The 12288-nt window shown below is 33.8% G+C and overlaps 1 protein-coding gene across 3 annotated transcripts in view; it reads right to left on the reverse strand.

The window, feature by feature from the left end:
• Positions 1 to 6051: 6051 nt before the first annotated feature.
• LOC123316066 (protein hu-li tai shao) overlaps positions 6052 to 12288 on the reverse strand; it is a 41072-nt gene continuing 34835 nt past the window's right edge. The window contains exons 8-11 of one of the 3 annotated variants that reach the window (XM_044901993.1): positions 11489 to 11545; positions 7911 to 7978; positions 7746 to 7854; positions 6052 to 6540 (exon numbers count right to left, since the gene is read on the reverse strand). In XM_044901993.1, the coding sequence (XP_044757928.1) occupies positions 7747 to 7854; positions 7911 to 7978; positions 11489 to 11545 (233 nt within the window). In that variant the 3' untranslated portion in view covers positions 6052 to 6540; position 7746. Of the gene's footprint in view, positions 6541 to 7745; positions 7855 to 7910; positions 7979 to 8493; positions 11344 to 11488; positions 11546 to 12288 lie in introns of those variants that run through there. The other 2 variants (XM_044901994.1, XM_044901995.1) reach the window with 2 other exon arrangements.

The following is a 12288-nucleotide window of genomic DNA, read 5'->3' on the forward strand; positions in this document are numbered from 1 at the left end:
AAAAATCATCTTGCATCAATATAAGTAAAAGGAGTTGAAGGAAGTTTCAAGTTAAGATGCAACTTCACCGTTGAACAAAAATTTCACATGAATAAACAGTAACAGGGCAAGTTGCGCGTATTTGTGGCTATTCATCTTAATACATTGATGTAATTATAATGTTTAGGTATTTATTAGTACCTTAAGACATTTAAATTGTATAGGACAAGTCAAATGAAAAACAGAAAAATCCATTTTAGGGAACTCATTCTCCGATGACATTTATCGAAAATCCTGTAGTTAACTTTTCGCATTAATTCACTCAAACATAAAATTCTGAAATGCCACCACTTTTTTGGGTCTTCCAATAGAAGGAAATTCTTTGTCATACTCTTCATTCACAATCTTTCTGATTGTGGAAATATTCAGCTGAAATATAAGTCGTTTAGATTCAGATGAAACATTATATAAATTCTCTTACCTTGAATATGTTCGCTACCGTCTGACGTATTGTGGATTTTAGAATATCAGGGTATAACTATTTGAATGAGCGGACCTGAATTCTAAATAGCACTTCCTGAAACCCTGTCTCTTTTTTCAATCACTTTCGGCATTTTCGAATTTTCGTAATAAAAATTGATATTAGTTGTGGCAACGGCGTTATGACATTTCATGAGTGCCAACCTAACTTCGTTCTAGTTACAAAAACTTGAGAAAATTATTTCATGGCCAACCGACTGCTAAAATAAATTTGAATGAAGTATACTTATATTTTTCAAAACGTTCAAATATTCATTGCAAAGCGTCCAACTTAGTTTCAAGAGTTAGTTTTCTTGAATTTTTGGTATTTTTATGGTACGTAAAATGGTCATAATAATTTTGGCCTCAAGAATCTTCTGTTAAAATATTTGTACGAGTCAAAGACTCACCCTGTATTGGCCTGTATACCTACATTTAGGTTGGTACCCACCAAAGATTATAGAGAGTTGAAGTGTGCACAATACGTTAGCCTGAACGTAAACGTTAACGTGAGATATAACGTCAGATATAACGTTTACGTGTTGTGATGAAATTTGAGTTGAAGTGTTGCCATCATGAAACGTCAGACGTTAAACATAACCTATCAATTTGATTTTGCTTTCGTTTCGCGTGAACTCTCTTTTATCTAATATTGAGCTCCGACAGTTGGAATAACATTTGGAATATCGATGTTCTAATGATTTATATGCCTAATAAAGAGAATTTTCAGCTTGGAAGTATTTTATTATCAATGAAATGTTCAAGTGTTAGAGACATCAGCAATGTAGTTTCAGCCATTTCCTTATGTACTGAATGTAATCTGATAACACAGTAATTTAACTTAATCCTTTTGATAACTTTCAAATCACTGCTGATTTCCTAGAATTTTCGTTCATTATGAGAAAATACACAGGAAATGTAAACAATGACAGTTTGAGGTTATCGAGAATTGCATTTAACAATCAAAATTCGGCCATTCGCAAGTCATCGGTGCTATTCGTTTAACGTTCGGTTAACGTACGTCGATGTTTAAGGTATACGTGGGAGACCGCTAGTTTACGTAGGCCGTAAAGCTGACGCTAACGTTAACGTTAAAAACGGACGAATGAGCATGCGTAGATGTCAATTATAACGTTAACGTTTACGTTCATGGCTGCACTTCAACTCTCTTATAGAGTACTAACTCTCTAATCAAGCAAGGAAAGCCAGAATCAGGCTAGTAGGTATACAACAAATAAAGATCCAGCACCAATTTCATCGTTCAAGAAACGCCGTAACCTCATTTCCGATCATTTTACATACTTGGAACTGAAGTTCTGAAGAATTGATGAAAAATCGGCATCGGGGTGCCTATCCGATTCGAACAGTACGCAAATCATTGTACATAAAATTGGTGCAATTTAAAATATGAAGGGAACAGACACGACCACCTGCCAGTCGAGAGGCCCTTAATTGTGAGTGCGAGCGCTTCGGTTCATTCAGGGGATGCTGAATTTATCTACAGCAATTTGTGAGAAGGGCTCTGCTCAAATTAAATTGTCAATTCCTGCCAAACCCGAACGGAAATCAATGTGCGGGTAATCATCTGGCGTCTATATCGGCTCGACTGTTGGTTCCTTTTTGTATATACGGAGTGATATCTAGGTTTTGTCTTATAAGCGCATCTAAATACTTACCAAATACAAATATATAATACTAGCTGACCCCCGGCAAACCTAGTTTTGCCATTTAAATTTTTTCTAGGGTAGATAATAATAACTAACTCATCGTGTGATTGCTCGATTGGTCGTAAGAAAAAGGAATGCCTTTTTTTCTGTTCTGTACAATTTTTTTTGGGAATATTTTGTTATATAAACCTTGCCCTAACAATAATAAACACAACAAAAAAAGAATTGTCCAATTTGGTGCGATCATTTGAACAATAAAGCATTTTGAAGTAAACCATAGATCCTCTTTTATTAATATAGATGTGAAAAGGAACTTATAAGAATGAATAAGAATTAATTAGATCATTAAGGTTTCTAAAGAAATTACTTCCCTTGTCACAACTCTCCTAATCCTAAGGCCAAGGTAAGTTGTGGCAAATACCGAAGTGAGTTAATGTGACACCCATGTATTTTGTCTATTAAGTGAATAACAATAGAAACCATCCTGTATATTATTGATAAATAAATAACTAATTTCTTTCGAATCGAGTACTTTAACCATTATATTTGATAAGACCTTAGGTATTTGAATATACATTAACATTAATCCTAATCCAAAAAATACCAAAAATCAAAATTTAATCTGATTAAAAATTAAAATTATGTCAGACGTACCGAAGTTTGCTACCAGCTCAAGCTTCGTCAGACCTGCCTTCGCAATTTCGATTTGCCTAATGTGTTTGGTGGCCAAAAACATTTACTTTCTGCAACTTCTTCGGCTTATTCCCCCTAGCATTTCTTCATGAACTTCGTTTTTCATATTAGTCTTCTTTATCTTCTTAATTTAAATTTTTTCGCTCACAAGTCTCCACATTTTTATTTTCTAGTAGTTTTTAATGTAGCAATTTCTTTCTAAATAAGTGTGCCAGTACACACAGCATGTGTGATATATCTCACTTTGCTAGAAAAATAGGAGCAGAAAATCATGCACCAGCCAGAACATTTAATTCGTGATTTCAAAATGAGATGTCAATACAAAAAAACTAGGCTAATGAACTTGAAAGTTTGAAACATATACAAGGTGGACCTGTATTTTGAATTTTAAGCTTTGGGATGGAATAACGAAAAAACGCTCGGACAGGTCAAATTTTGTTGAAAGGGGGACAAAGAAGGGTGTTCAAATGAGTTTGATATCACTATCCCTCTAGCTGCAACCCCTAACAGCTCTTATTTGTGAATAGGGAAAAGCGGGGTCGAGAAGCACCTTGTTGGAAAGGCAATTCAATTTCCTGCATGAGTGTATTTTTTTTTTTCATCGCTTTATTATTATTCAGAGTGACTCAGTATTCCATAAAAACTTTCACACGCCGAATTTGGATCTTTGAGATGGAAAAAACGCTCGGACGGGTCAAAAAATGAATTCGATATCACTACCCCTCTAGCCGCTACCACTTTATAGCAGTTATTATAATACGCTCATGCAGGTAATTGAATTTCCTTTTCAACAAAGCTACTCAACCTGTTATCTCTATTCATTGACACAAGTATACTTGTGTGATCGAATTCATTTTTTGACCCGTACGAGAGTTTTTCCATCTCAAAGATCCTAATTCGGCGTGTGAATGTTATTGATGGAATACTGAGTCACTCTGTATAATAATAAAGCGATGGAAAAAAATACACTCATGCAGGAAATTGAATTGCCTTTCCAACAAGGTGCTGCTCGACCCCTTCTTCGTATTCAAAAATGAGAGCTGTTAGGGGCTGCGGCTAGAGGGGTAGTGATATCAAACTCATTTGAACACCCTTATTTGTCCCCCTTTCAACAAAATTTGACCTGTCTGAGCGTTTTTTCGTTATTCCATCCCAAAGCTCAAAATTTGGGGTGGAAAATTATGGACGGCCCACCCTGTATGTGAAAAATGTAAGAACAATCCAAGCATATGGATATGTAACCATATTAGATGCAATCGAAATTTTGGTAAAAAAAATAACGTTTTACAATTTTTCTTTAACAAAAGAACTCATGACCGCTTACCGTTAATGGTTGTCAAGTATTGCGTAAAATAGAGACTTCACAAACAACAAACGCGCGTTGTTAACAGGTCAGCATAGCAGCACAGTATTAACACCATTGTGTCTCTACTGTGCTAGCAGTTTTAGCACAGTTTAGACACTACTGGTTCTAATATATTTCTATAGAAAAAAATTAGAGACAACTAATCTTTAATTATAGGTTTCAAGACATAGATTATGTCTCGAATCTCCTAGGTCTCCCCTACCCTACTACCCAGCGGCTGCTCTTTAGTTCACTTTACAACCCAGTTATGGGCCTATGAAGTCGTTTTTTCAACTTCATCATCAAGAAAGTTTTGTATAAGTAGATTATTTGTTATGAAATGATTTATTTTGAAGAGTTCTACTTTTTGCTGAAAAAAAGTATTCCTTTTTGTGAAGAATCTATTCTGTTGGTTCCATTTATTCATTTTATACTTAATATTATAGATGTTTCGTCTTGCATTCAGTCGAGGCTTGTTAAAAAAAGTAATTCACTCATTTTTTTAGTACTCAGTACTTACCTCAAGAATTTTATTCCTGTGAAAAGGTTTTTTTTTTCGATGGCATCATATGCGTCGATAAGAGATGGATTTGGGGATAATTTCCCCCCTCTCAAAAATGCCAATATTCGCATTTATAATTCCTATTATCACATGTATGTGTATCTAACCACAAAAAATATTCCCCTTTTTTCAAAGAGAAAAGTATTTAAATACTTCTAGGAGTGAGATTATCTAGCAGATTCATTTGAAATACGTATGTACTGATCATCTATAAGGGAAATAACATCAATGGGACATCTACTCTACTCTATATAAATTCAACTAGTTATTTCGAATGTGTATTTATTATAGAATTCTGAATAAAACAAACTACGGCACAGGAATCTCAAAAATATAAAATCCATCATCCAGTTATATAAAATTTTTCATCCAAACACAATCAATTCAATATTATCTTTCATTGCCTATTTGAATAGAACTAATTTGAGTATCAGCAGATTTTTAAGTATCAAATGGGCGAAAGCAACTAATTCTCTTATCCTTATATGTATTATATTCAAGCCCTTAATTCTCAGTGTTTCAAGGATGGATGTAAGAATAGCTTATAGAATTAGATACAAAAAATATTCAACACAAGATTCTTGGTGATGAGTAAATATGAAATGTTAACAACTGTAGCTTCAGTATACAATCTGATGCTGGAGAACTATTTCATTTCAAATAATTGACAAAAAAATAGGTAATATCCAATATTTTATACCTATAAAATATGAACAACCTTTGTGGTGAAGGTGAAAGGAAAGAAGCTCTTGATATCGAGAAAAATAATTAACAACTAAATGCTTAGATCTATATTGATGAGATAATATTTGTCTTTCATCCATCATTGCACTCAAACCTATAAATCTCATTATGAGCAATTCAGTATATCGACTTTTTCAACTGAATACTGCAAGTTACAGTAACAACTAAACAATGAAACAGACTTTATTACGGTCTGAACTTCTCTTGAATCACTATTAAAAAGGTTCATTTTATTCTATCATTCGCTAATTCAACTTCATATTTTGCCCATGGAAATTCTCGAATGTCTACAATCTCATCTACATAACAGCACATGTATCACTTCTCAAAGTGGGGTATCCACATGAATTCGTTTTTATATAAATGCATAAAGAAGTCAAATGAAGTAGATTCAATTCTTTTTATATTTTATGAAATGAAAAAAAAAAAACGAATTATAGTAATGACTTTGAAATTTAATCATTCTGAAAAAGAATAAAATCTTTTCAACATTCGTAAAAATTCGTAAAATAAAGTTAAAACTCTTCAGCTAAATAAAAATCTACTCAATATACTCGATTTATTTTGTATATAATTAGGTATAAACAGCAGCCCAAAACAAATTTAAATAAAACAATAAATCTATCAAAGGACAGAAGCTAAAAATTATTTAAATATACAGTAATAGAAACGTAAAGCAGAAAAATCTTTAGATAAAAATATATAAATCTGTGTGATGTCAGTCAATATAACCGATACATCAAGTTAACACAAGTTGATGTATCGCCCATAATTTTCGTAAAATATTCTTCATTGATCCATCACTACTTTCGCACTTGAAAAGGTAGAGTTATTGTTTGGAGTTTACTGCGTCCTGTACAGATAAAGCTAAAATATGTTTCATACGGCTTGAATCAAGACAATTGCAAAGTCCATTGCCAATATGAGTGCAGGAATTGAAGCTGTTGCGATCAATTACTAAATTATTTATGTGAATCGCTGGCAGTCTCGATGGAGGCATTTAGTTGGAAACTCTATGGTAGAGGCAGTACCTATAAAAAAGCACACCTATTAATCGAAAATCATTCGTCCGAGGAAATTCATAGGCAATCAAAACAGTCTTTTCCCAAATTAATCGAAAATTATGGTCTTTTTAGGTTGAAAATAATATAATGGGAAAAAATACTTTGTATCTCGCATCATAAGACTACACTTGATGAAAATCCGTAATTGAATAAAAAACTGAATTGCATGATTTTCACTAACATGAGTTAGTGTTTCGCTATGATAGTAGCATCCTCAGGTGGGTGAAAACTTAAACTAACTAAACTAATTTACCTTTACCTATCTGAAGATGCTACTGTGATAACGAAACGTGTTAGTGAATACACGTAATTCAGTTTCGAGGAGTGAAGAGCTGAGCAAAATCTGTACACCAGACACCCCCCTTAGTGGAATAAAATCATAAGACATTTCCAGATTTCCAAGACGTTTTCGGAATTATAAGGACTTCCTGCTCATTATCGTAATTCTTAACTGTTCTCTAGATATTAGCGATTGAGGGTTGACGGTATTGATAACTGTAATTCATGCATACTGAAATATTAAGTTGGCCGAGATGGCTTTTGTTTGTTTTAATCAAGTAGGCTTTTGATCAAGGTATTCTAGACTGTTCTCACTTTCGTCAAATTGACGTTAACTTGTATTTGTAAGAAGAGAAGGCGGGAGATAGTTCTGATCGTGGATGTGTTCAGATTTACGTTTGGCAAACGCCGAACATCTCAATTTTCTCAAGCTTTATTCAGGAATAAGTATTACATATTCTGAACTCAGTACAGAAAGGCCTGTCAAATGAAGTATCACTCAACACATCTCCCCTATTCACAAAAAGGGGATTGGTGTTGAAGCGATACGGTTTTGAATTCGATCTAAGGAATCAAAAATCGACGTGTCCGAGCTCTTTTATAAAATTCGGTTCAATGACCTGTATACCGATTTTATTGAACTTTACTGTCACACTCTCCATCTCGTGAACTGGCAACCTTTGTATAAAGCGAGTTCTACCTAATCGTCACCTAAATACGTGTAGTATCCCAGGTTACCTGATTCCCCATTCGTTTTGAATCACCCTATATATATTTTGGATGCTATTTATAATCAATGAGCGCACGAATCAGCATTCAGAACCGTTCTTTATATCCGAATCCCAACACCCATGTCAATCTTCCATAAATCGTATATTTCAATGATACTTTACCTTATGCTTCACGTTTCTTCTCTTTCTTCTTCTTCAAAAATGATGGCGTTCTCAAACCCTTCTTCTTTTTCTTATCTTTCTTAGGAGATCCTTCAGATACAGAGGGTTCCTGCAAATCGAAATTTAAATAAATCTACCTATCGTTGTGTCATCACGGAGTATTACCTCTTTACTACTCTGCGATAAAGTACTCATATGTGCGTCGGACTGGTCCCCATTCACAGTATTTTCACCTAAGAAATCAAAAAAATTAGAAAAATGTACACATATATAATTATAGAACATAAAGCATAAAATAATGAGGCCAAAGCTCTGATGAAAAGCTCTTTCAATACTGAATACCATCGAGAATTGCTCAAACAAAAGCCACATTGGAGTCAAATAGGTACAGTTGTTCTTAGTTGAGTACTCACTCTAGTTACAAAAATTGACACCAGGTGAAGCACCGTAGAATAATATTAATAAAAAAAATCTACATGTTTGAGCATTTCCTGGAACATACTAATTTTTGTTCAACCTGAAATCACATTATACCTGTCGGGCAAAAAATGTCTACATAATTTTTCAGTATTGAAAGATTTCAAGGAGTATGTGATGAAATAACCATTACCTTTATATTAGAGCCAATACTACTTATTGCATTCATCGCACTTGTTAACATAAATGTGCAAAGCATTTACACATAAAAATCCACGTTGACAAGCCAGGCAAAGGTAAACACTAGGAAAGACAACATGAACGGAAGAAATAAAGTTAATGAAGAAAATATATTTGAAGGCACGTTACTAAATTCCATCGAGAACCAATACAATTACTAGAACTACCTCGATAAAAACCCATGCCAGGAGCATTAAAACTAGTTAATGTGTAACAAACAGACATAAAATAAAACAAAACACAAAAGTGACTAGATTCCACTTTTCTAATATAAAATAGAAGAACGATTGATCAATTTTTCAAGAATAAATTAAATGTATCTCAGAATGAAATGGCTCCAAAGAACCTTTTTATATTACATAATTTATTCAAAAACAAGAAATATAGAAAACATAATATTAAAAACTCAACACTTAAAACTCTCATTAAAACATAATATCAAATCATATTTATATTTAAAACTGTGCCATTTCATAACCCATCCAGTCTCCTTCGTCATTACTATCCTCAACAGAATAAAAAGACTCTACGCTTTCATTACTTTTTCGTAAGGTTACACTGTCAGCTTTGATATAAGAGACAGTATCAAAAGAACTAATCCTATAAAATTTAACTTCGTTATGTAGAACAACGTTGACTTCGGGTTTGTCAAAATTCAGGTACGACCCATCCCCGCCTGCTAATATATCATCTAGGGCAGTTTCAGACATGCAAGGATTCTTCAAGTTCTCAGTTTCAGTTTCCTCCTCATAGTTCAGGAATAAGTTACATCTAGGCTCTTCCTTTATAGAATATAAAGAAGAACTAACGTTCAACAAATCTTCAGGTGGTCTGAGAGGGATCTCGTCAACATTCACAATACGTCTAGGAGTCCTTGGAATACTCTCGACTTCTTGAGGACTAGAATAACAGGATATCCAAAAAGTTTCAGCGCCAGACTTCTTGGAGGTATTCTTTTTGAAAGATGTAACAGCAACACCAGATACATCTGCAATATTTTGAGGAGTACCTACTTCTGGATCTGGAGCAACATCTTCGTCATTGATAATTTGCGATATATTCAATGGAGATTCGGGTGTGGAATGGAGAACATTGCCATTAGAGTCCCTGAAGGGTTTGGTGAATTCTAAAAAGTTTTCACCATTGCTATCTTCCTTAACAACAAAACAACTAATAAGGTTGAAAAAATTATCTAAAATGTCTGAGACAAACTCGGTTATCGAAAATATCTTATCAGATATCATGCTCAGTATGCTGGAGTCATTCGACACATTCTGGACATTTTCATCAACTTCAAGACGATTCAATATACTAGAACTAATACTTAACCTCAGTTCGTTCTTTTCCTCATTGGTTAATCTATCAGAGTAGAAGTCATCGTACATGGTTTTAAGTCGAGCTAATAGTTTGTTGAGGTTGGGATCATGGAGCACTTCGGGAAATAGAACTATTTCACGTATTTCGAAACATTGCTGCTGTAAATACTCATATATAATATCTGACAATTTTTTCACTTTTTCATCGATGGGTTGAGTTTCTGTGCTGCATAAAGGTTTATCGACTTTTTGAGGCGTGATGTCTTCTATTCCTTCATCTTCACTCAACTCCTGAACTACTCCATCAACTTCATTTTCCGGTTCGTTTCTATAATTCTCGACAGATGGGTAGTTCTTGTGCTCTGAATCACTTTCTCTATTCTCGTCACTTTTTCTGTCCAAGTCAAATGTATCAAACATCTCTTCTAACTCTTTATAGTCATCTATGATGAAAGTGTTATTCTTGACATCGATCTCTTCTGAAAAAGCCTCGGAAACATTTGTTATTGTGCTTTGTTTGTCTTCGTTAGAAGCTTCGGAAATTCTCCATAAAATCCTGTGGATTTCTTCTTTCGGATATTCAGTATAATCTGGCACTTGTGCACTTATTTCTGAACTATTCTCTGGTAGATTGCTTATGGATCCTTCAATATTTTCCAGAACTTTTTCTATTGCTTCATCTATGAATTCTTCATCAGATAATGTTATATTTGTATTCGACATGTTACAGTATTCATCTTCTTGAACGTTTAATGAATAAAGAGGCGTTTCTTTCAAAAGATTTTGTAACTCACTGTCATCTATACTATAAAAAGGCATTTCTTCTATCAAATTAATATTAGGGCAAGTATAGTATGTATTGTCTGAACTGTCACTCTCATCAATAATTTCTACATCTGAAAGAAGAATCATTTCTCTTTCATGTGAAATCAGTGTGGCCTTATCTTTTTCCTCATCTTCTGCGCTGTGACAATAAAAGCTAAAATCGCACATACTTTTGTCACTATCCACATCCTCCTCATTTCTCTCATAGCTGGAAGAACTCGATGTATTTTTGGAACCATAAACGGAAGTATTGGAATCAATGGACATATCCATGATTTTGATTTGCATCTTTTTTAGTATCTGAGCTTCGAAAGATGAAGTTTTATCAGCATCTCCCTCATAAATCTCACTTTTTTCGAAAACTAACGGAGTATAATCTCTTTGTAATTCCGATTTATTTGGCCTCATTCGCTGGAAGTTACTCATGTAGGTAGTTTGAGAAGATTGTGAATTTAAACTAGGCAATTTCGTCAAATTCAAGGCAGTCGCAAATGGAAGTATGAAACCTCTAAGTATTTCAATTGGTATATTCAAGGAGACTGAATGGGTGTTGTCAAAATTAACAGTTACGATTGGTTTAGAATTGCTTCTTAATCTATTGTGGTTAAACAGATATCCAGTGGAACAATTGAATGGTGAAAGCGAGGTTATATGAGGCTTTCTACGGAGTGCTATTTGCTTTTCATGTGCAATGTGAAAATGAACAGGATTAGGAAGAAGGAATGATCCTTTTGGAAGACCATGATGACTGTTAGTTCGGTAAATGTTGTTGTTTTCTGGGTTATTTTTTAGTTTGTACACTTGCGAACCTGAAAAGGAATGTAAGCGTTACAAGGTTAATTGTGAATTGTAATTGCCCAGAGTGATCTCTGCAAACCATTAGGGTTTGTTTTTTTGAAAGCATACAGTAGGCGAAGCGAAGCATGCAAATTTCAAATATCTTACTCTTATTGCTATGTGTGGATACCCTCTCGGCTCTTAGAAGTAATTCGGTTGCTGATGCTAAATCATGCAAAGTTTTGATCAAATTCATGCCAATCAAATAACTAAATTTAGGAATAATTCTTGTGCAGTGGTATGTATATCTGTCGCATTGTTCAATCAAGCACTTGATTGACAGGTACGACAATTCAAGTTCTGAATGAGTTCAAGGATAAAGAAATTCATTGATGAACCAAATATCAATTGATACAATACAGTCATTCAGATTTTATAATGAATTAAAATGGGAACATGATTCTGTAATTTTTATTCTATAAAACAACCATTGGATTATCAATATCATTCTCATATGTGGACAAATAACTAAAAATGATCCAATCACTTTTTAAACCAGCTTTCAGAGCTTGGGAACTTAAACTAGTTTAGATAAGATGTGCAATTATCTATGAATATACTAAAGTATGAAATTGGCAATCGGATACGAATTGATATCTGATTTACTCTGCATGCATTCAAAATATTCTATATACAAGGTGTTTCACGCAAAGTATCTAGCGAACCTAATTATAATGAATGATCGTAAACTATTCAACTAAAATATTCTCGTCTCGGTGGTTAACGTAAATCGTGCCATACATTGCTATTTCAAATGGGACTCCTATATTAAATTCAAATTTTGGAATCACCACAAAATTTTAACTATAGTTCATTTGAACCTCTCCATACGCAAACCTCAAGGTTTAGAGATATTAATCAATTTGTCTCTTTGACGTCTTGAGTGAATTGTAAAAATTTTTCGAAAA

Source organism: Coccinella septempunctata, chromosome 6, assembly GCF_907165205.1.
Source record: "Coccinella septempunctata chromosome 6, icCocSept1.1, whole genome shotgun sequence".
NCBI classification, from domain to species: domain Eukaryota; kingdom Metazoa; phylum Arthropoda; class Insecta; order Coleoptera; family Coccinellidae; genus Coccinella; species Coccinella septempunctata.